The 24,478-nt window shown below is 53.9% G+C and overlaps 1 protein-coding gene across 3 annotated transcripts in view; it reads right to left on the bottom strand.

The window, feature by feature from the left end:
* Positions 1–24,478, bottom strand: part of SCN4A (sodium voltage-gated channel alpha subunit 4) — a 44,207-nt gene that overhangs the window by 16,603 nt on the left and 3,126 nt on the right. For 2 of the 3 annotated variants that reach the window (XR_010021958.1, XM_063081415.1), the window contains exons 2-15: positions 13,943–14,049; positions 12,687–13,317; positions 12,489–12,607; positions 12,272–12,361; positions 11,840–11,968; positions 11,262–11,353; positions 9,169–9,447; positions 8,223–8,286; positions 7,842–7,983; positions 6,871–7,080; positions 6,089–6,242; positions 3,882–4,120; positions 1,983–2,156; positions 392–748 (exon numbers count right to left, since the gene is read on the bottom strand). Coding sequence is in view for 2 of the 3 variants with exons in the window: in XM_063081415.1 (XP_062937485.1) it covers positions 392–748; positions 1,983–2,156; positions 3,882–4,120; positions 6,089–6,242; positions 6,871–7,080; positions 7,842–7,983; positions 8,223–8,286; positions 9,169–9,447; positions 11,262–11,353; positions 11,840–11,968; positions 12,272–12,361; positions 12,489–12,607; positions 12,687–12,959 (2,322 nt within the window). In the remaining variant the exon portion in view is untranslated. The remainder of the gene's footprint in view (positions 1–391; positions 749–1,982; positions 2,157–3,881; positions 4,121–6,088; positions 6,243–6,870; positions 7,081–7,841; positions 7,984–8,222; positions 8,287–9,168; positions 9,448–11,261; positions 11,354–11,839; positions 11,969–12,271; positions 12,362–12,488; positions 12,608–12,686; positions 13,318–13,942; positions 14,050–24,478) is intronic. The other variant, XM_063081416.1, reaches the window with a different exon arrangement.

A 24,478-nucleotide genomic window follows, 5' to 3' on the forward strand; every position in this document is an offset into this window, starting at 1 on the left:
GAAACAGTGCCACTCCCAGAGTGGTCCCTGGACCAGCGGCATCAGCGTTACCTTGGAGCTTGTCAGAAATGCGGATTCCTAGGCCCCGGCCCAGAACTACTGAATCAGACCCTCTGGGGGGTGGGACCAGGGATCTATGTTTTAAGAACCCCCCAGGTGATTTTTAAGCAGTGGTTAACATTGGAGAACCACTGGGTTAAACCATATATAATTGCCATTTCTGGGGTGACGGGGGAGCTAGAAATTCTGTCAAGTATCGGCAATTTCATACAGTTCACCTACTAGGAAAAAGCCCTAGACGACAGCCCGACGTAGAGGACAGAAGGGAATGAGACATGCCCTGTACACTTCCCAGGCGAGGCCGGGAAGCCACCCGGCCGGCCTGACTCACCACAAGGTTGCCGATGACCATGACCATGAGGAAGACAGTGAGGCACAAGGGCTGGCCGGCCACTTCCATGCAATCCCACATGGTCTCGATCCACTCCCCGCACAGGATGCGGAAGACGATGAGGAAGGAATGGAAGAAGTCGTACATGTGCCAGCGCGGCAGGCTGCAGTCCGCGGAGATCTTGCACACGCACTCCTTGTAGCTCTTGCCGAACAGCTGCATGCCCACCACGGCGAAGATGAACACAATGATGGCCAGCACCAGCGTCAGGTTGCCCAGCGCCCCCACCGAGTTCCCGATGATCTTGATGAGCATGTTTAGCGTGGGCCACGACTTGGCCAGCTTGAAGACCCGCAGCTGTCGGGCAGGGGGAGGGCGAGGGTCACCGAGGCCGGGGGACTGCCGGCTGAACCCCAGGGAGGCCCAACTGTAGGAGAGTGAACTATCTCGAATGGCTTGAGGCCACACCCCTCTGAGTGATGCGAGGCCTCAGTCTGCCTCTCTGCTAAATGGGGAGAGACTCATCCTACCACCTCTTGCTTTTCATGTGTTAAAAAGCAAAAGAAAAATCCTTATCTGGTAAAGATACAGACTAAAGTATTTACAAGTAAAATTATACGTCGGGATTGGCTTCAACATACTCCCTCTCCCCACCACTCCAACCGAGGGAACAAGAATTGTAGAACACGGAGGGCTGTTGGAGCTGGGCAAGTACATGGAGTCTAATGATACTTTCTCTATGGAGGCGTTCCTGGAATCCTCACAGGCATTGGTTCCAGGACCCCCCGGGGATCCCAAAATCCACGGATACCCAAGTCCCTGGTATAAAATGGCTTAATATTTGCATATAACCTATGCATATCTCCTGTATGCTTCAAATCATCTCTTATAATACCTAATGCAATGTAAATCCTTTATAAATAGTTCTTATATTGTATGAAGGACCTTCAAAAAGCTCATGGAACGATTTGTATTATCTTTTAATTCTATTTTTCCACGAACTTTTGGAAGTACCCTTTTATAGGTTTTTAGTTTTATTTATTTATTTATTTATTTATTTATTTATTTATTTATTTATTTATTTATTTTTTCCCGAATACTTTCAGTTCATGGTTGGTTGAATCCGTGGATGCAGAACCCGTGGATATGGAGTGCTGACTGTACTTTTTGTGTATGCATGAAAGGTCTTATAATAATGTTAAGAAATAATAAAAGTGCTTCTTATGGAGTGGTAGAGAGACACTGATGCAGAAATCCCAATCCCACTCCTAATGAGCTTCCAGAGCCTCAGTTTTCAGGCCTGCAGGTCATTAAGGAATCAAACCCAATGCCAGCTCCTGGGGCTGTGAGTGTGGTCCCTCAGCAGCCCTGTGTAATGAGGAGGAGGCTCCCTTTCTCCCTGTGTTACAGTAGGAAGGGTTCTGAGAGGTCAAGCGCACGCACAGGGCAGAAGGGCCTCACCTCCAGCCCTCTGGCTTCCTGGGGTTTCTCTTCCCACCCCATGTCTATATATATCTCACCCCTTATATATCTTATATATCTCACCCCCCCACCCCACCCCTCAGTCCCTGTTCCTGGGGCTCTCGTGTACCAGACGGAAGGAGCGGAGCACGGACAGCCCCTGCACGTTGGCCAGGCCCAGCTCCACCAGGCTGAGGGTGACGATGATACTGTCGAAGATGTTCCAGCCCTGCTGGAAATACTCATAGGGGTCCATGGCGATGATCTTCAGTACCATCTCTGCTGTGAAGATGCCCGTGAAGACCTGCAGGGCGAGTGGGGTACCTGTCACTCAGGAGTTTCCTAACCCACTCCCACCTCCTGGCAGAGGCTGCAGGCACCGAGGGGAAGGGGTCCAGAGTCCTGAGAGGGACAGGGAGTGGTACCCATGGCCCATGTGTGTGTATGTGAGTGAGTGACAGGTGCAGTGGCCAAGGCAAAGGGCATTGTGACCATGGGCAAGTCACTTAATCTCTTGGGGCCTCAACCCAATCATAATATTCAGCATTCATGGAGCTCTCTGTGGTGTGCATCGTGACCTCACTGGTGTCCCAATCTCTATGAAGCTGGGAGGATTATCACGCTTGTTCCATAGATGAGAAATTGAGGCTCAGCGAGGTTAGCAGCTCGCTCAGTCACGCCACCCCTATGCGGACGAGTCAGGTCTCAAGTCAGTTCTCAGGGAGCTCAGTTCCATCTTCTGCCTCTGTGCCCTAAGGCCTCTCTGCCAGGTCCCGTCCCAGGACCCAGCAAATCTTGGTAGACTCAAAGGTCTAGGGCAGGGGCCAAAAGGGGCAAAATCAATAAGGTCAGAGATGCCCCTATCCCCAACCCCAGACACAGGTGTCTGAGGGCTAGTCCCCCAAAGCTCTCTGGGCACAGCCCCCCTCCTGTTGGGCACCAGCTGCCCTGAGTCAACAGTCCGCCCAGGCACATGCTGAGCCCCTCCCAGGAGCTGTCCCTGGCCATAGCAGGTGCCCAGACAGCAGCATAGTGTGGGCAGAGGGTGGGTAGGCAGACATGCCTGGCCCATCACGCACACCCCAGCAGCTGTGCCACCAGCCCAGAGCATGCTCTTGCCCCTCCAGCCCACCCTGGCTAGGCTGCCTCCAACACCTCTATTGGGTAGACGTGCCTGCCTCAAAGGCTGGGGAGTCCGGGGTCTGATTTCTGTGCTACCCACCCACTCGTGGTCATGCCCTATCCTCAAATCTTACTCTCCCTGGGTTCCCCTCACACTCAGGGTGGGGGAGCATCTTGCCCATTTGCCATCCAGGAAAAACGGTGAAGGGAATTGGGATGGGTGGGGCAGGGCTGGAGGAGGAGGCAGCTTTTTCCCTTTGTCAGGCTCTACTGGGGCTGGCAACGAGGTGATAATGCTCCTAATGGGCAGGGATAAGCAGGCGGATCAGTGTGTGTCAACAATAGTGGAGCAGGGAAGAGCTAGAGAGGGGAGCTGTCCTGGCTAGGCTGGGGCAATGGGCAAGGGGTGGGGACTATTCTCTGGGCTCCCAGGGTGAGCGGGGACCTCTTGGGCCTGGGTGCCTACACCTATGTGCCTCCACTGCCAGGTCCCTTGGTTCCTTTCAGGCCCATGACAACCTCTGAAAGTAGAGAGACTTGCCACCCAGTACCCACACCCCCACCTCTACATCCCCTCTCCCCCACTCCCGCCTCCAGGGCATGGCCTGGACTCCAGATACCCCAGGAGTCCTGATCTTAGAGACACCCAGCACTTCACCCCACTCTCCTTGCCCCCAAATATCTTAAAACCCCAATTCCACATCCTGTTAATCACCCCATGTACCTCCTTTATACATCAACTCATGCCCCCCACATGCTAGGAAAATAACACCAGCTGTCCCCATGTGCCCCCCAGTAGTGTCCCATATTTCCACACAGCCCAGACAGCCCCATTGGGCCCTGCTGCCCTTCTCCCATCCTACCCCAGCATGGCCACTGGCCACCCTCTCCCTCGTCCGTTCCCTACCAGATTGCCCACGGTGAGCACATTGTCAAAGTGCTCGGTCATGGGGTAATGTTCCATGGCCATGAAGAGGGTGTTGAGCACGATGCAAATGGTGATGCCCAGGTCCACGAAGGGGTCCATGACGATCAAGTGGATGATGTGCTTGAACTTCAGCCAGGGGGCGCAGCAGTTCCATATGAGCACTTTGTGGGCGCACTTGTACCACCATGGTGGGCACTTCTGGTGGGCCTCTTCCAGCTCTGGGAGTGGGGTTGTAACATGTACCTGACGAGGATTCTCCCCCTCACGTGCCCCTTCCTCCCCCTACACCTTTGGTCCCATCTTCCAAACCCCGCCCCTTAGCGGTCCACATCGCAAGCCCCCAACCCTTAGCAACTCCGCCACGTTCCCCCAGGCGTCCCCCTCACTGCAGTCTGCCCTCTAAATCGCGCCCACCGCAAGCCCCGCCCACCCAAGCCCCGCCCTCGAGGTCCTCTCCAAGCCCCGCCTCTCCACGCGTCACTCTCCAGGTCTGCCCGCTCACATGCCCCACCCTCAATGCCCCGCCCCTCGAAGCCCCGCCCCTCAATGCCATGACCCTCAAAGGCCCACCTCCTCAGCGACCCCTACCCTAAACCCCGCCTCTCAATGCTCTACTTCCAGCCCCGCCTTCTTGGCTCACCCCACAAAGCCCAGCCGCCCAGTGAGCTGGGCTGGGCTCCCACCTCCTGCCAGCGGCCAGGGCTGTGATCCTGGAAGGGAAGACGCCCTGATCTCTGGCTGGGTCCCAGAGTCCCCACGGAGAGGCGGGAGGCTACTGCAGGGTGTTGGGTCCCGGTCCCACTGCTGCTGGCCTGAGATCCCCCCCGACCTTCCTCTCCACTGCTGTAATGTCGGCTCCTCCAAGCTGTCTCCCTTTCCCAGCAGAGTGGCTTCCTGGAAACACCCCCTGTTCTCGCCACCCCTAAAGCCATGGGGGCTCTACAAGGACCATGGGATGAAGCTGCTCCTCCACCTGGCCTCTGTGGTCCACGGAAGTGTCCCTGACCTAGGCATGGTGGCATTTACTTATCACCACAAGTGTATGAGGTAAATACTATCAGTGTCTCCCATTTCATAGATGAAGAAAAGAGACTGGCATGGTGGCAGCCCCATGGAGACCCTGGTGGGTTCACCCCAGGGGTGCGGGTGGCTGACCCCTGACCATACCCAGCAATTAACAAACTGAACCTCTCTCCAGGGCTGCAGCCGATTCCAGTTTGACAGTGACCCTTCCCCCACATCCACCCCCACCCTGTGCTACTGCAGGTGCCCCAAACAGTGTCGGAGGCCTGAAACTTCTTGCGATGGTCCCGGCAACGGCAGGGCTGAATGGCCTCCTGGGCCAGCCTTGCCCCGCATTTCCTGGAGCAGTCTCTGGCAGGGCTGACAGACACCTGGATGCCTGTCATACAAGGTCAGGTGACATGGTGCCCTCTAAAGGTTTGCAAGATCCTGTAGGACCCCCAACTCCTTGGCACAAGTCAAGCTGGCCTGGGAGGGGACCAGATCTCTCTGTGTCAGAGTTCCTTCCTTCTATCCTGCCTCCCTCCCTCCCTTGTCTACTCCCTTCCTCCCTCTTTCCTGTGTTTCCTTCTTCCCTTCCTTCCTTCTTTCCTCCCTCCCTCTCTCCCCCATCCTCATCCATTCACACACCCTTCCATCTGTCTCTCTCCATTCAGTAATCTTTCAGCCCATCTATCCATCATCCATCCATCTATCCATCCGTGTGTGTGTCTATCCATCCTTCCCTCGTTACTGCGTCCTTATTCTCCTCCTGAGACTTGGGGGTGGCACAGGGATTGGGGAGAGTATGGAACTCTACTTGGGCAGGGATTGACCTTTGACCTTTAACTTTCACCTAGAGAACACATGAGGAGCAAGATCTCCAGTTTCTGGAACATTGGGCCTTCCTGGTTAGTATTATTAGCCTGTCCTTCACCATTGCCTTGGCAGTCCCAAAGGCCCTCCCGGAAGCCCCCAGGTCCCGCTGTGGCCTGGCCTTGCAGCCAGAACTGGGCCAGGTTGAGAGGACTATATTTATCACAAACATTTTTTCTATGCCAATATTAAGTTACTGTCCTCCTGAAGCTGAGTCCAGCCAGGCCCCACAGTGCCCCTGAGGAGCCCGAGTGGCCTGATAGGCAGGACAGGCAGAGCAGGATGGGTCTGGGGTGCAGGGCACTCACCTTCCATGGCGTCTGAGATGGCACTGTCTGCGCTGCAGCTCTGTCTCGGGGGCCCCTTCTCCCCCGGCGATGTATCCAGGCTGCCATTACAGTCTTTGCCGTGGGCTGGGTCCCCGTCTGCCTCCCCACCTTCCAGAGCCTGGGCGGCCTTGGCCTGTAGACCACAAGGGTGATCGACATGAAGTCCAGCTCTGAGCTGGGGGGTGGACTAATTGGTTCTCAGAACTGCTTCCTGAGTGCTTTAGGATGGCAATCCCTCTTCTTGGCCTGTGCCAAACCTAGTGCCGGTGGGGAAGGAGCCACCCTCAGTGGTGGTGGGGGTGACAGAGTAGGGGCCAAAGTGACTGAATACCCTCAGCCCTGAAGACCCTCAACTATCTGATGCCCTGACTCACCCTACACTTGGTGAGATAATGAGAAAACGGCAGCTGGGGCCTGGTCAGGACCTGCCTGACCATCAGCATGGACCCATATAGTGCCCAGAAAGAATCACAAACCATAAATATTTGAGCTGGAAAGATACTTAGGTTTAACTACTCCAGATTCCTTGTTACAGATGGGGAAACTGAGGCACAGCAGAGAAACACTCTTTCTATTGTCTGGATGCCACTCATTCCACCCAAGCCCCCAGCCTGGGGCCTTCTGCTCCCCCTGCCTCGAAACCCCTTCCCCCAAGCCCCTCCCTCAACCTCAGCCTGCCTGGGAGAAGCTGGTAGCCAAGCAGCCCAGGCTGGGGGCAGAAAGATCCCTGGCTGCTCAGCCTCCTCTCCCTAAGTCCAGACCTTCTCCAGCTCCTCCTGATGCTTTTTGAACTTCTCGAGCATCTGCTGGAACTCCTCCTCTTTCTCCTGATCCTCTGCCAGGGTGGCCTCGTTCTGCTCAGCGTATGCCATGGCCACTACCGCCAGGATCAGATTGATGAGGTAGAAGGAGCCCAAGAAAATGATGACCACGAAGAAGATCATGTAGGTCTTGCCGGCTGCTCGAAGGGTCTGGGAGTTGGAGGGAGAAAGAAACATGGGGTCCCATGGTAAATACCTCTTTTAGCCCATTGCCTGGTCAGGTAAGTAGGGAAGGTCCTGTGAAGGAGGGTATGGCCATCCATATGGGCACTAAGTTACAATCTGTGGAACTTTAAAATATATACTTGGGACCCAGACATTTCTGGTCTTCCAGCTCAGAGAGCCCCGAAGACCTCACCCAGGCATCCTGAGGTCAGAGAGCCAGGATGGAAAAATGGTGAATGTGGGCTTGGGGACCAGCGTGAATCCTTTTTTTGCTATAGTGCTTGGCACCCAGGAGGAGCTCAACAAATAGAAGCTATTGTTATTACTGTTGTTATTGTCATCAGCATCATCAGTGTTAGAAGCATCACCAGGGATCAGCGGGCCTATCGTTCCAGACTCAACTTGCCTGCCCTGCAGACAGTAGAAATGAAATAATGTGTATGGGCGGAGCCGAATTGTGAGCTGCCCTCCTGGCTCCTGTGAGGCCTGGGGTTCCTGTGCCAGGCCCAGAGCTCTACTTTTAGAGCAAAAGTAGGGAAAGAAGAAAAACTGCAGCTGGGCTCTGGGCAGGTGACCAGTGTCACAGGGCTCTGAGAACCTGTAAAGGCACTGAGGGGGGTCCCATGGATGAGGTGGCCCTGAGGGGGCTTGTTCCTCCTGGGATAGGCACCATCAGGCCCTGAAGAGGCTGCAGAGACAGAGGGGGAGTGACTGTAGGGTTGAGGGGCAGGTGGGGGCAGCTGTACCAGCTGGAAGAGGTTCTCCCAGTAGTCCTGTGTCATGAGACGGAAGAGAGCTAGGAAGGCCCAGCTGAAGGTGTCGTAGCTGGTGTAGCCGTAGTTGGGGTTCCGCCCGGTCTTGATGCACTCATAACCCTCGGGGCAGTGCCTGGGGATAGGATGGGGGACTGGGTTTAGGGAGGGAGGATAGTTACAGCTGGGGTCAGGTGGGGGACCCCAGGGGAAAAAAATCTCTTAGTCCTGCCTTTGTCCCCCAAACAGGAAAGTATTCTATCCATGCCCATAGGTTTTCTTCACTTCCCATCCATCCCAGGTCCTTGTCCCTAATCAGCCCCCACCTTCCAAGACCCCTGGCACACCTTTTCCCTAATTCCCAGCGTCACTCACCCAGCATCACTGCTGTTCCCACAGAGCAGGGCATCATTGGAGCCCTCCAGGAAATAGAAGTTCCCTTTAGGAGTCAGAAGCCACATAGGAGGCATGTCACCCACATGGACACACTGTGAGCACACATACCCATTGCACACCTGTGGACAGGTCTGTGTGCACCACATACACCCAATGGATGCTCTCTGGGCACCCCCCTCCTTTAAGGACAGCCCCAAGTTCCAGGGTCTCTGTGTAGGTGCATTGCAGGGAGCCCAGCCCCAAGCAGGGTCAGCTCAGTGCCAAGCGTGGCTGAAAAGTCAGGATTCAGCAGGGGCACAGAGAGAGCCATGGGACATGTACGTGTGTGCATGGAGCTGCCATGTACCTGCACAGGACCCTGACTGATGGGTGAGCGGGGGCTGGAGTCCAGGTGCCAGGGTGAAGAAGGGGTACCTTTCCCTAGTGTGCAAGAAGATGCTGTGTGGACTAGTAGTGGCTGTGAGAATGTGTGTGTGCCTTTGTGTGTGCCTGGAGGGTACATGAACAGGATGTGGACAGACTGAGGATGAACCGGAAGGAAAAAAAATAGGCCATGGGTGTGTGGGTGCCTGGTGGTGGCCTGCCAGGGTATGAGCAGATTGTGATGAAGGAGAACAGGGAGTAAACAGGCTGAGGAAGGGGGACTGTAGACCTTTACTTTGTATAGTGACAGCATCAAGATTTTTAAAGCAATTTGGTCCTTGTTGTCACACTGACCCTTTGAGGAAGATATTGTTATTTCAATTTTATAGGTGAGGATTCTGAGGGCCAGAGAGATCCAGTGACTTGTCAGAGGTTGCACAAGCTGGTAAGTGATGGATTTAAGCTCAGGTCCTCGCCAGCTATTGTTCTCACAAGAAGCTGAGGCAGGGACTGCTCTAGGGGCTGGGACGGGTTCCCTTGCCTGCCCTTCCTCCATGCTTACCTTCGTCACTAATGTAGGCATCCCAATCAAAGGTGTAGTTGCCGGCCCAGTGCTCATGGCTGTTCCACGTGTCGTTGCCGTACCACGTGTCATTGATGTACGATGTGGTGTTGGTGTCATTGAAGGGTGGGGGCCAGCGCACACACTTCTGCCGCAAGTTTCCCATGAAGAGCTGCAGGCCCACCAGGGCAAAGACGCTCAGGCAGAAGACGGTGAGGATCATCACATCCGACAGCTTTTTCACGGACTGGATCAGGGCCCCTACAATCGTCTTCAGCCCTGACCACAGAGCAGGTAAGAGTATTGTCAGAGGGCAGGACCGGGTGATAATGGACCCTCCGACCCCCACCACCAAGCCTTCGCCTACTCCATCTCCAAGGCTTGACTTTCTGGGCATCACTACTTCCCTGAAGACTTCTGAAATGAGCCCCACCCTTCTCTGATCACATCCTCAACCTGGAGTCTTCGAATTGCCCAGAATCTCAGCCACTAGAATAGACTATAAGACTTGATGAGCTGTCGCCCAACCTATAGAGCAACAAAAAGGGATACAGTGGAGCCTAATAAATGTCACGAGATTAGCACTCCAAAAGTGTGTTCTGTGGAACACTAATCTTCCAAGCTGTGACCTTAAAAAGGGAGTGGGGGTGGGGTGGGGAATTGGTAAATTTTCAGAAAAGCTGCCTTCTATGTTCTGCTCGTGTGTAGATTATCCTAACAAAGGCTCTGAAAAGGCCTGCAGAAATAAACAAAAACTTTAATACCACATTTCCTTAACTTGTTTGACCATAGAACCCTTTTTCTTATGATGCTGATTAACACCCAAGATCCAGCAGGGTTCACTCTGAGAAGCTCTCAACTAACTCGAAAACATCATCGCATTCTGCTGCTTCAGACAGACCAAGGCATAAATAATTCCGGTGGAGTTCCAGGGATGGATTCCATCATCGATGGAAGAGCCATAACTTATTTTACAGGCGTAATCATAGTTCCTCTTGCTTCAATATTAGTTCATTTCCTTTTCTTGTCCTGATATAGGAAATGAATGCCCAGCAGCCTCCTGAACCCTGAGGATGCCGGAAGCCTGGCACAGAGAAAGGACGTTGTTGCCTTGTCTCAGCGGCCGATGCCCAGTGAAGCCTTTGGTAAGCACTTCCCCTCCCACCTTCCTTGGACTGGAAGAGAACTAAGGTCCTTTCTAGCATTAGGATTTAACAATGTCCCCTCCTCCCAGAGCCTGCTCTCTGTCTCTTTTCAGATCATCTTTCTCTTTTTTTTTTTTTTTGACCAGTAAGGGGATCGCAACCCTTGGCACAGTGTCGTCTACACCACGCTCAGCCAGTGAGCGCACCGGCCATCCCTATATAGGATCCGAACCCGCGGCCTCGGCGCTCCCAGCGCCGCACTCTCCCGAGTGAGCCATGGGGCCGGCCCTTTCTCTCTTTTAATGAACCATCTCCAGTTTCTCCATGTGCTTTTTTGAGGGTCTGATGATCTGGATTCTATTTATTTCATGCTTCTTGATGCACTACTTTGGAATTACCCTGGCTTTGTTGCTCAGTGGGGCGTGGTGTGTCCCTGAGCTCTCAGGGCTGGGCTTCCCCTTACTGAGTCCCTTTGTGTGTGTGTCTCAGGCGGGGGTCTCTGCTTTGCTCAGTCTGCTTATGTGATTTAGTTCACACTTACATATCACACACCGTGGGCCAAGGAATGTAAGTACCTTACAGATATTAAGGCATTGAATTCTCATAACAACTCAACCCAATGAGTGGTACTTTTATTATCCATATTGTACAGGAAACTGAGGCACAGGCAGGTTAAGCCACTTGTCCAGATCAAAGCTGGGAAGTGGTAGAGGTGAGAAATGAACCCAGGCTGTCTGTCTCCAGGGTCTGCTCTTTACCACCTTGCTGCGCTGCCTCTCACATGCCCTTTCTCCCACCTAGAGCCCTTTCTTCTGTGTCCAGGCTGTGGTAAGGCTCCTACACAAACAAAAGCCTGGGAGTGTCGTGACCCTGGGTCAGGCTCCCGGAACTTGATTGTCAAGTTTCAGGCCTGGACATGGTGGGAGGGTCCGCGTGCCTCCCCAATACCTGGGATGACCGTGATGGTTTTCAGGGCCCGCAGCACGCGAAATGTCCTCAGGGCTGAGATGTTGCCCAAATCCACAAACTCTGTCAGGTACCTGGAGGGAGGTCAGTGAGGGGAATGTGTCAGAGTGGGGGTGGGTGGCAAGGCAGAAATCAGGGCTTCTCCAGGCCCAGAATGAGGATTTCCAAGGAACTGGGGTATCACATGGGTCTGGGGGGCAAGTCAGACACTTCCAAGGTTCCTACTTTGGCCCAAGAGTTGGGAAGGACAGTACAGGAGCTTTGCTGCTGGGGAGTGGGGGTGGCAAGGACAGCCCAGCTCGCCATGGGTGAGGGCCTGTCACCTGTGGGTCAGGCTGCCTCATGCAGTTAAACGTGGTGTGTGGAGGGGACATCAGGAGAGCTCCCAGGCAGACTTTGGGAATGGTGGCTCCTAGAACTGGGCAGCTCACTGTCTGCACAGCTGACCGATGGCCCCTGCCACCCACCCCTCTGAGAGGGTCAGCCAGTCTGCTGTCCTCTTTGAGGCCTGGCCCGCTCCCCTCTACTCCAGCCTCAGGATGCCCTCGGGCCCTGCTCACGCCATCATGATGACACTGAAGTCCAGCCAGTTCCAGGGGTCCCGGAGGAATGTGAAGTCATCAATGCAGAAGCCTCGGGCCAGGATCTTGATGAGGGACTCAAAGGTGTAGATCCCTGTGAAGGTGTACCTGGTGGGGAGAGGGTCAGCCAGGCAGGGCATGTCACCAGGGCAAGGGTGTGTGTGGCCATGACGGACCTCCCAGGAGGGAGGGCCACAGACATGAAATATGCCACTCAGGGGGCTGAGAATGCTGGCGAGAGTGATAGTGTATGCCACCCCGGGGGGCTTGAGGTGTTGATGGGGGTAACAGTGACAGCGTGTGTCTCCCTGGAAGACAAGAGCAGTGTTACTCTGCATATGCTCAGAGGTGCAGACACCTGAGATGGGCCGTGTCCCAGGGCTGGGGGGCTCAGGGAGGGGCGAGACTTACTCCACGTTCTTGGACCAGGCAGGTGGGTTGCTCATGGTCATGAACACACAGTTGGTCAAGATGGTGATCATGATGAACATGCTGAATAGCGTGGGGAAGGGTCAAGGAAAGTGAAGGAGCAGGTGGGAAGGGGAGGTGGCCTGAGTGTCTCCTGGCCCAAAGCACCCCATTTTGCCCAGCTCCAGCCCTCCCACCTCTTCCCACTCGGGCAGGATATGAGTGGATGAGCACCTTGATGGCACCGCGCCTGATGACACTGAAGGGGCTCAGCATGTAGAGGGCGGGCGTGGCAGAGAAGCGGAAGATGGCCTTGCCCTTGTTGAGCACGATGAAGGTCTGAGGCAGAGAGAGAGCCTGTGAGGCCTTGGGACAGACAGACAGATGGGTGATAGGGGCAGCCCTCCCAGGTCCGGACCTTCTTGTCACTGTAGTAGGGGTCCAGGTCCTCCAGGGGGGTGCTGATAACCTCCGGCGGGGGGTCCCCATAGATAAGGGGCAGGCTCTTGCCGGCTTCCAGATCCCTGTGTGGCTTCCGTTCAGGCTCCTCGATCTCCATCTGCTTGTTCCGCTGCTGCCGGGCCTCCTCCTCCACTGCCCTTCGTTCTATGGCTGCCAGGGACTCCCGGGTGAAGGGGCGCAGGCACTCAGGGCCCAGAGGCACCAGGGTGGGCAGAGATGGCCTAGCCATTCTTGCATCCTGGGCTCAGGGGCCAGGAGGGTGGTGGGCGGCCGGGGCAGCTGCAGCCTGCAGCTCCGGGGTGCTGGGTAGTTACCCAGCCCTGGGCCTACTGCCCACTCCTCACCTCCTGCTTGATGGGGGGATTGGGAGATGTGCCTGCAAGGCCTGGGTGCTGCTGCTCCGTGGGGGCTGGGCACAGAGCATCACCCCCAGCCCCACGCCACACTCTCCCCAGCAGTGGGGTGAGCCACCCTCAGGACTGACAGCCAACCAGCCAGATCCTCTTCGGCCTTGGGACTTGGGGCCAATGTCTCAGTGACCTCAACCACCTCCTGGGCCCAAGCTTCAGGAACTGTGTGGCTTCAGCCTATGGGGACAGAGAGAGAACCATAGCTGGCTGTGCCTATGTGACTTCTAGATGCGCCAGGATGAAGGACCTGGCGGGATCAGCCTAAAACAGGACTGGCAGATGTATTTCATTTTGAAGGCCAACCCGGATTGGCTGATGTTGGCTACCCGGAATGTAGGTGGAGACCATTGAGGTTGCAGCCAGACTCAGTGCAAAAAGTTTGCTGTGATTGATTAATGATGTCTGCCAGGGGCATGGGAAAGAAGAACATGGTGCCTCTGCCTGTATTTCCCATGCCTGACCTGGAGGGAAGATGCGGGGATGTGGATTCCCCTTTCCTGACTTTTGGGGTCCTTGGTGTTGGGCTTGCAGAGTCAAGAAAGAAGGGCCCTGAGCCCTGAAGAGTGTCACAGCAGTGCCTTCCCATGGGCAGACAGAGGAGCTGGAGCAGGAAGACGAGGAGTGTGGAAGGGGGGCTGCAGTGTTGGGAGAGCTGCAGATGCCAGCACAGAAGAGGAGGAGGCACAGGCAAGGTCACGGGGCCAGATGGACAGTTCCAATGGTGGGGGCAGGGCTGCAGCTCCTGGGGACTGTGTTTGCTGGTGGTCCCTGAGTGAACTGGACGGGGGAAAGGAGCACCCACCGGGGACCTTTGAAGCCTGTGATCACGGTGTGGACTGTCTCCTAGGCCAGCACTTGGGCCTCTACTGGCACCTCTCCTCTTCTGCCCAGCCCTCCCGAGCCTGTTCCCTGTGGAAGGGAAATGGTGGGTCACTTATTGCAAATGGCTCTGGGGAACGACCACATCAGCAGCAGGCACAGGGAGACCACTGCAGCCCAGCCACACACAAGCCACACACAAGCCAGCCACCGCAAGGCCCACATGGACAGGGACCCAGACACACCCAAAAGACACCCAGGGCTACGCCGGAGGTCAGCCCTCTCACAGCAGTCCCTGATGCCCGCAGCAGTGCCCCTGCTCCGGCCAGCGCGGGCACTTCCCAGGCTCTGAGAACAGGTGGAGAGGGTGGGCCAGGGAGAGGCCGGAGCCATTGGGCAGAGCTGGCCACGCCCCCATGCCCGGCTCCCCAGCTGCTCCCTCCCTGCACCCAGGGAGTCGTGTTTCCACGGGGATGACTCTGCTCATTCCTGCCGACCCTGTCCCTCAGCTGCTCATTGGCTCCAACGTGAGCATGGGTGTGCACGTGCACACGCACACACACACACCCAGCCTGAAGCCACCCCCACGCAGACCCTCACAGCTGTACCCTCATAGCCTTGTCATGCACCTTGCCACCTTCCTCCCCATCCCCCGCCCACATATGCACCCACACTCTGCTTGTCACCACACAGAAGAAACCGAGCTGCCAGGTGGCTTAGAGGGACCCCATAGCTGCTGTGCACCCACAGTTTGCAACCCCCACTTGACCACAATGCTCTGATCCTGATACTGCTCACTCTCTCCTTCACAGGTGCCCAGTGGAACCACCAACACCCAGGGACACATAGTCTGGCTCCCAACCCCAGCACTCAAGGAAACTGCTCTCACCTGAGTCAGCAGAGGCCCCCGTGGACAGACCCCGTGGTTTCTTCTCAGCCGACCTCCCTGAGCATCTCACACCACTCACCACCTTTCTTCTTGAGGGTGAGAGCGTGGCCTACCCCTCTGGCCACCTTCCCACTGCTGTTCTGCGAGCCTCAACTTCCCCAACCCTGGAAGACACTTCTCCAGGACCTGGGCTGCAGCCCTGTTTTCTTTGTACAACACACACCTTTTCCTTCAAAATTTGTCCTTCATCCTAAATTCCTCTCTTCCTACCCTCTCACCAACTTTGAATGTCTGGATGTCTTGTTATGGGAGGGGAAAAATGTCCTCAGTGGTTTGGCCAGTTGAAGCCAGATTTTGGTCAGTGGCTGCCAAAAGCATCGTAGTGGTGGAGCTAGTAAGTTCCCATGCCCTGCTGATGCCCCCACTGCAGCATCACTGTCCCCTCCATCCTCCATGCTATTGCTGCTTTCAGGCTCCCCTCACCTTCTCTTGTCAAATAACCTCCCACCTGCCTCTCTACATGCTACCCCGCTCCCCTCCGATCCACCATCTACATTTCTTAAATCACAAATTGTCATGTCCCTGCTTAAGTCTTTCAGTGTCTTTCCAGTGCTTAACGGTAAGTCCAGAACTCCTCCATGTGGCTCCCGAGACCCCCCATGACCCCATTCCTATCTCACCATCAGCCCTTGCCCCGCACATGCCCACCTTCTGGCCATGCTAACTCCATTTTCACAAATGGGCCAAACTGTTTCCCTCCCACCCCCATGCCCGTGCCTTTGCTTGTGGTCTGCTCGCCTCCTGGAGCCTCCTGGAGCACCCGTCCTCTTCGTCTCCCTGGAAAGCTCCAATTCACCCTTCCAGACTCAACCTACACAAGAACCACCTCCTCCAGGAAGCCCTCCCTGGACTCCCTGGCTGGGTGGAACCCTCCCCTCGTTTGTGCCACCAGTGTGCCTAGTGCTCAGTAAAAGCTTAATGAATGAATGAATGAACGAATTAGAGGAACAGTACACCTCAGCCCCCTTCTCCTTTAAGTGCACCCCAAACCTAAATCATAACCAGAAACCACATACCCTCCGATATCACGGCTTCCAGCTCTCCCCTACCACCTTCTCAGCTCACTGCCCAAATGCCCAGTTGCTGTCATCCTTGGGCGTCTTGACGCCTTCAGTCCTTTGACCCTGCACCTTCTCCCTCACCACCAAACCCCTCTGACCTGACTTCCCTCCTCAGCCAGCCTCAGCTACCAGATCTGTCATTATAATCTCTCCCTCACAAACCCCTTTGACTCCCAGGGTTCATTCTCTCTCCTTTCACCACACTCACCTGGGGAACGCCCGGCCTACATGTCCCCAGCGATGCTTTTTCTGAATCAGCTCCTGAGCAGCTGAATGTCACCGGACAGAAGACACGACCGGCTGGTTCCCATTGAATTTGTGGTTACAAACTCTGGGTCTGCCCTCAATCCTGCCAGGCCTGGAAGTGCAGATTTTTTGGCAGGCTCGCCTTCCCACTTCTGAGAACAACTGTTTCGTGCCTTCTCTTCTTTCCTCCATCGCCCACTGTCCTCCCCATGGTGACCTTGCCTCAGCCCTCTCTGAGGAAGCAGGAACCGCCATACCCCGTCAGATCTGCAGAACCGTTTCTGTGCACCAGACCCTCCTTCCTCCATCCTGCTGTGACAGAATCATCCCCATTGTCACAGGCCAGGCCTTCCCCTGGGCTCAGGACCCTGGCCCCTCTTGCTTCCCGAGGACCTCGTTCTCCAGTTATTTTCTCTCTACCCCCCTCCAACCTCTTTCCACCTATGAGCAGGCTCTAGGGTCTTCCATCTAAAAAGTAGTGGCAGAGATAGTTAAAGTAGTTAAAAAACTACCCTCTGGCTGACACCTCCTTTCATCCATTGCCCTATTTTTCTGTTCCTCTTCACAGAAAAACTTCTTGGGAAGTGTCTACGCCAGCTGTCTCTACTTCCGTACCTCTTGTTCCTTCTCCAACCCATTCCAACCTGGCTTCCACGTCCCCATTCACCAGAAATGTCTTTTGTCCGGTCACTAACACCCTTCCTGCTGCCAAGTGCAGCAAACACGTTTCTGTCTTTGCCTCCCTCAGCTTCTCAGAAGCATTCAACCCAGTTGGCCACAGCCTCCTTCTGGAACACTCCAGTCTCTCAGCCTCCTTGGTATCATGCTCATGGTTTCCCTTCTACCTCTCTGGCTTCTCCTCATCAATTTCCTCTGCTGTCCCTCTTTCTCTACCCAGTCTCTACAGTTTCTCTGGGCTCAGTCTGGTCCAGGTGACATCATTCCTATGTGTCCTAGGAACATGATAAACCTCTCCTTTGAACTCCAGACTGATGTATTCCACTGCCTTCTGGACCACTCCGTGTGGATAGCTCACAGGGTTCCCATTTGGAATGAAACATTCGTGTCCTTCCATTCTTTCACCCACACTCTTCCTCATCCCAGGAAACGACACCACCCTCATTCGGTTGCTCAAGTCAAAAATCAGAGCGACAACAACAACAACAAAATACAAAATGAAAAAAAGAAAAAAAATCAGGGTGTGTCTCTGGATTCTCCTTTCCCTCACCTTCCATGTCCAGCCTGTGCAAAGTTCTATTAAGACTATCCCTAAAACACAGCTACATTCCACATTTTTCCATCTCCCCTGGTCCATATCTAATAATATCTCGAAATAACCTATTTCCTGTTACATGCTTTTGCTCCTGCACTCTCCAAATCAGTCCATTAAAAACAGCCATTGATCTTTTAAAAACAAAAAGCAAATCATGTTGTTTCTCCTCTTAAAATTCTCCAGCACTTCTCTGTGCACATGGAATAAAACCTAAACTTCCTATGGTGGCCAATCAGGCTGTGGTGATCTAGCCCCCCTGCCTACCTCCCTCCCCATGTTTGTGTCCTGCTCTCTCCCCCATGACTCTGCTCCAGGCTCACTGGCCTCCTTCCAGCTCCTTGACCACTGGGTTTGTTCCTGCCTTTGGGCCTTTTCCCAGCTCCAGCTCTCCCTGGAGCTCTCGTCCCCCCATTCACATGGCTGTTCCTTCTCATCCCTCTGCTCTAAGCACAAATGTCCCCTTCTCCAAGACACTTTCTCCTTCCTTTAATCCCCATCATGATCCCGGTATTTTCCTTGACATCATTTATCACAATTTGTCATTACTTGTTTAGTTGTCTAGTTTATTTTCTGTCTCCCCCACTATACTGAAACTCCGAGAAAGTAGCAGCTGTGTCTGTCTAGGTCACCATGGGCAGTCCCAGGTGGCACACAGTAGGTGCTCGATATTCATTCATTGTTGAATGAATTTTTGAATAGATGGAGCCTTGGATACAGACCTTTCCAGGGCTGTCGTGGATTCTGATGTTTCATTCATTCATTTGTTCGTCCATCCATTTATTCATTCTTTTTTTTTTTTTTTTGTCTTTTTTCGTGACCGGCACTCAGCCAGTGAGTGCACGGGCCAGTCCTATATAGGATCCGAACCCGCGGCGGGAGCGTCGCCGCGCACCCAAGTGCTGCACTCTACCGAGTGCGCCACGGGCTCGGCCCCCATTTATTCATTCTGTGTGAATGGCAGAGGCTCAGCTGGCCGTTGAGCAGGACACAGAGATGCAGCAGTTGGGCGTCCTGCACACAGAGAGCTGGCAGTCTGGAGGGAAGGGAAGGGGTTCTGATTGTGCTATGGGAGTTCAGGTGGCTGAGTGGCTACTTTCAAGAAGGGGTAGGAAAGATGTGTCTTTTTAGTTGGGTCTAAAAGGATGAGTAATTTAGGAACACAGGGCAATGGAGGGGAAGGACATCCCAGGAAGAGAAAACAGCTGGAGCAAAGACAGAGGTAGAACACAGGGAACCCACTCACGGGGAGCACAGATGCAGTTTAGGGGATCGGGGACAGGTAGGATGGAGCTTGACGCCAGGCCTGGGAGTCTGGACTTCATCCTGCAGCCTTGGAGAGCCTTTCACAGGGGCAGGGAAGCCAGGGGGCCACGACTGGCCAGAGCATCCATTCCTTCTGCCCACCCTTTCCACCTGTCTACACTAGATGGGACAAACTGTGTTGTTCTCAGTGGGCATTAGTGGAGGAATGAAAGGATATCTGGGATGTATGGACGGTGACTTCCTGCCAGGGAGAAAGCACTGACAATGCTCCACATCATGGAGTAGGTGACATGCTGGCAGATCTCCATGTGACTCCCAGGCCACAATCAGAAGTGGAAGGAGCGAGATGAGATCTCCAACTCTCCTTCCACCAGCCTCCACCCCAGCCTCAGCTGATGTGGTAGCTGAGGGCCTGGGGCTCTCCAGGCAACCTCTTCCCAGTGGATTTAAGAATATTGGAGATGCAAGGACCTGAGAAAGCAAGTCCAGCTCCCTCATTTCACAGATGGGAAAACTGAAGCCCAGAGAGAACAGCAACTCCCCCCGGATCACATACTTATTCATTCAACAAACTTTTTCTGACACCTGCTACGTGCTGTGCTGTGGTCTGGGTGCCAGGGCGGACCACAGCGGTGGCAAAGGCCCTGTCCTCCTTGAGCCTACATTCCAGAGTGGGGAGGCAGACATCAAATAGGGAAGCAACTAAGATAATTTTAGAGAATGATAAATGAGAGGCTGAGCCAAGATGAAAACGCAGCTCCGCGGGAGCTGGGGCCGGAGCCCATTTAGCAAGTGAAAATTCCTGTCGGAACCTCCGTTGAAATGGAAGTTTGGGCGGAAGTGGTAAAGCCAGGCCCTCCTGGGGGCCTGGAGGTGGTGAGCAGACAGGGGTGGGGGTGGGGGAGGAAGGGTCAGAGTCAGTGAGCCCGGCCGGGGCCAGCTGTCTGCAGGCAAGGAGATGAGGGTTAGGATGCTGGAGGGCGAGGCAGCTCTTCTCTGGAGTGGGTCCAGCCCAGCATTGTCTCTCTGTGGGGCAGCCAGATTGGAACACCCAATTCCAGATATAGTCTGACCACAGAGGCCATTTCTCCCTGGCCTGGACACCCTTTGCGTTCATTCATTCCAAGATGGTATCACTTCTTCAGCAGCCCAATCACAGTTTTGAGTTTGCAGTCACCTCTGGGTCATTTCCTCATGAGCTGTGGCCTAATTAGATATTCTCCATCCCATAAACTGTGCAATTGATTTTTCTCTTTTAAATCCATGTGTACTTAACAAAATATTAACAGGATCCTAACAATGTTTTAAAAGAATTATAAATCACAATAAAGCAGGATTTATCTCAGGAATGCAAGGCAGGTTCAACATTTGAAAATCAATGAATGTAATCCATCACATCAACTGGCTAAAGAAGAAAGATCACATGATCATATCAATAGATGCAGAAAAGGTGTCTGACAAAAGCCAACAACAATTCATGATAAATACTCTCACCAAATAGGAGTAGAGGGAAACTTCCTCAAGTTGATAAAAGAACATTTACCAAAAAACGTACAGCTAACATTGTTTTTAATGGTGAAAAACCAGAAGCTTTCTCACAAGATCAAGAACAAAGCAAGGATGTCCCCCCTCACCACTGCTTTTCAACATTGGATTGGAAGTCCTAGCTAATGCAATAAGACAAGAAAAGGAAATAAAATGTATACTGACTGGTGAGCTGGCTGGTTAGATCAGTGGGTTAGAGCACAGCCTTGTAACACCAAGATCACAGGTTCAGATACCTGTCCTGGCCAGCCACCAAGAAAAAAAAAAGGTATACTGACTGGGAAGGAAGAAATAAAACTATCTTTGTTCACAGATGACATGATTATTTACATACAAAACCAGAATCAACAAAAAACTCCTGGAGCTAATAATGATTACAGCAAGGTTGCAGGATACAAAGTTAATATAAATCCAGGTGTAGGAGTTCAATCTACCTCTACTTAAGTTCACCTTGTTCATTGCCCCTCTTCACCTCCAGTCTTTGTGAAGGTCTTTTGGATCTCGATTTTCCCTTGGTTCAAGGCCATCTTTCACACCTGATTGCCCCAAATTATTTGGTCAGGACAACCTCCCTCCCCTACCATATGCTCCTACAGCCTTCCCTTCTGGGACACCTATACTTTTAGGGAGGGTTCTTTAAACATCCAGAAACTTACACAACTGCATGGCATCAGCCTGAAATCCCCCAAGTGGTCTCAGCCATGCCCCTGCCAGCCTGGATATAAAAGCTGCTGTGAGAAATTCTCCTGGAAGATTGAGAATGGATGTGGTCCGCTCCTCATAGCCTTTCCTGTTACACTCTATCACATCCCTGTGGATGCAGAGATGGGGATAGCTTGCTGGACTTGCTCAGGCTCCTGCCACCCCCCCTCTTGCCAACCAAGCACACCCTTCATCTCCAGCAAAGCTGCTGGTCACTCACCAGGGTCTGGCTGCTTTGTTTCCCTCTGGATTGGGAGGTAAATTACCCAGAGCTGCATGTGGCCCCCCTCCAGCCTCACCTGCACTGGGGGCTCCAACACAGAATTTCCTGGGAGACTGAAACAAACCAAACTTTTCTGTCCTGGCCAAAGACAGCACTGAGCATCCAGGTGGCCTACTTCTCAAATTCCTGTGTTCCCACTGTGGCTGAGCTCCACAAATGAAAAATCGATCCCCATGTCCCCCTAGTTGTAAGTCTCAAGCTACAGCTTTTTTTCAGCTGGGGCAGGGTGGGGGTGGGAATGGGAAGGGGGTAGCTGTGTTATTTCTCTGTCAGCACTTCGGGCCTGGAGAGGCAGGAGAGCAGCCTCGGCCTTGGCAGGCTGGGGCCTGAAGGAAGTCACCCTGGGTGGCCCTCCCCTCCTGGCCTAACACTCTGCAGAGGATATCTGTTCCAAGAGGCCTTGGAGGGTGGCCTAGGGCCAGGAGCCTAGAGCGGAAACCTCGAACACTCAGGGGCCCTGAGAGTTCCGGAAGCCAACCAGGGTCAGATGTGTGGGGTGGGGTTGGGGGGGTCTTGGGCGAGGGGGGGCTAATGCTGATTGTATTTTCCATGAGGGGCTCATTGGATCAGAACAGCCTCCCTTCTTCAGTGCCTGGTTCAACCAGTCTGATCACTTGTTCTACCCAACGGGTGAGGACGATAGTGGTGGCCACATTTATTTTCCACTTACTGTATGCCAAGGTTTGTTTCCTGTTTAGGATAGGTCAGCAGCCCTTCCCTCTACAATCTGTCCTGTTCCCCACCAATCTCCAAAGGCTCTCCAGAAACACTGGTTAGTTTTTCTCCAACCTTCTGCCTCCTCTCCCAAGCCTGACCCTTTTCCTCTACCACTGGTTGGCTCAGGGCTCAGGGAAATAAAACCCACAGATGGGCTGCGTTTGTGTTTTGTGCTCCATGCCCCCTTCCTGCCCACCCTCTCTCCACTCATCTGCCGGCCCTGGAAGCCTTTTCTCCCCAGAAGCAAGGCCCCAGAGTGGGTTCCCCTCCTAAGTCTGAGCCTTAAGTCAAAGGCATTTATCTCCAGATGTGGAATTCCAGGCTTCAGTCAGCTTGGGAAAGAGTCTCCTTGGAGAGGGAGGGGTTAGTTCCTCAGGCCCCCAAATTTCCACACGATCACCTGCCGTGCTGACGTGTGCAGGCCTATGGTGTGGAAGCTCAGAAAATATTTCCTGACGAAAAGTAATCATGGATACGTTCATTGGGTGCTGACCGTGTGCCAGGCCCTGTCCCAAGTGCTTCACTTTCGCCATTCCAGCTAACAAGTGCAGAGCCAGGATTCGAATGCAGCCCTCTCTCTGCCAAGCCCACGTGCCAGCGCGGCCTCCCTCCCACCCTTTGGGGAACTGGGCTGGGCACAGCTGCCCTCCGCCAGCACAGGGGTTGAGGGTCCCACCTGGGTTGCCCCCTGGATGGGATCCTCACCCGTCTGTCCTCTTCAAAGGGCAGGCCAGAGTCCTTGAGCCAAGCCCCTGAAAAGCACAGGCTGTGGAGCCCGGCAGGCCCTGGCAGGACCACACTCAGGCCTCCTGGGGCTTAGTATGGGGAGCTGGGATGGGTGGGGGGTGGGGGGGGCACTACAGGTCAACCATTTGGTAAAGAGCCTTCCTCAAGGTTTGGTTTTTAATTGTACCAATCAACACTCATATACCCCCCAACCCCCATTACAGCCCCCTCGTGCACACGAACACACACACACACACACACACACACACACACACACACACATATTTGCTCACTCATGGCCTCTATGAGTCATTTCCCAGCTGCTCCAAAGGGTGGGGAGGCAGATTCGTTCCACCCAGGCCTGGAGCTTCCTGCCCTCTGTTGTCCTGGATCTTTCTAAGGAGGCCCCAAGCACCGTGACCCTGACACCCTGACGGCCCCTCCCTAAAGCGGTGTGTGCACACCGTCTTCTACACACACGTCTGAACCCACCTCGCCCACCCTTGGACAGATGCCCCTGCACACGGAGCTGCCTCCCTCGTCCTGCCTGCTCCTCCTGACAGGCTCCCCCAGGACATGTCCTGCCTCTCTCTGTCCTCTCTCTGTCTCTGCACCACACCCTGCCCCTCCCAGACCAGGGCTGACAGGCCCTTTTCCTGCCTTGAGTCCACTGAGAGGTTGACAAGAGGTCTGTTCAAAATTGACCCTGGGCCTGGATAATTCTAGAGCTGACCTGGCTCCCGCTTCCCTCCATCGACTCCCAACCATCCCAGTAAGGTGAGCTTGAGCCCTCCCTGCTTGGGGTTGTGGTCACCGGCACTGGATGAGTGGCTCTCTAACTCCCATCTGAAGTCTCCAGGAAGAGCTGATGAACTGTCCTCTTCGTGACAGCCACTGGTCCTGCCCCTCCAGCCAGCCTGGCCCTGCCTCTCTCTCTGAGAATCTGGCTCTACCCCAGCAACTGCTCTAGGCACAGTTTCTCACCAGCTACTCTTTTGAGCTCCCTCTCCAAAATTAGCCTGATCAAGAACTTGTGAAAACAAGGTAAGAGTCGGTGGCAGATCTGCCTAAAAGGTGAGCCAGAGGGACTCTGCTTTGCTGTTCTGGCTTCACAGGTCTGCACAGACACATCTGCAAACCACAGGCCCTCATGGAAGGGGCTTTGCAGTCCATTTTATAAAAGGAGATCAGATAGGAACAAAATACACCCTACCCTCTCATCCCCACCCCCAGCTCTGAAGGGTGCCCAGAGTTAGATGTGGCCATCTTTCTTGTAACTCTTTCCCTCCTCTTATCCCCACAATGAGACATTTTATTTCAGGGTCACAGCCCAGTAATAGCCATAATATATTAGTTATTAAATACGCAGCACTGACTACACGCCAAGCACTGTTCTGGGCACCTCACACATCCTTAAGCTCATGTAAATCCTCACCATGTTCCTGTTGTTATCACCTCTTTCGACCGATGAGGAAACCGAGGCACAGAGAAAGTTAAGTAACTCACAAGAGATTATTCCTGTAGTAAACTGGGATTGGAAGCCCAGCCCTTGGGCTCTTGAAAGAGACCCTGGCTCTTAGCCACTAGGCTACGTTGCCACTCTGGGCTAAACTGGACCGTGACCTTCTAGTATCTATGGGGTGGATGGGGGTGCCTGGTCTGAACACCAGTTCAAAAACTGAGAGGGGTCCAGTGACTACTGGGGTTTCACTGTTACCTCTTATGCTAGGGTTCCTAAGGCCCTGCGAGGGGCA

Source organism: Cynocephalus volans, chromosome 16 (assembly GCF_027409185.1).
Source record: "Cynocephalus volans isolate mCynVol1 chromosome 16, mCynVol1.pri, whole genome shotgun sequence".
Classification (NCBI taxonomy): domain Eukaryota; kingdom Metazoa; phylum Chordata; class Mammalia; order Dermoptera; family Cynocephalidae; genus Cynocephalus; species Cynocephalus volans.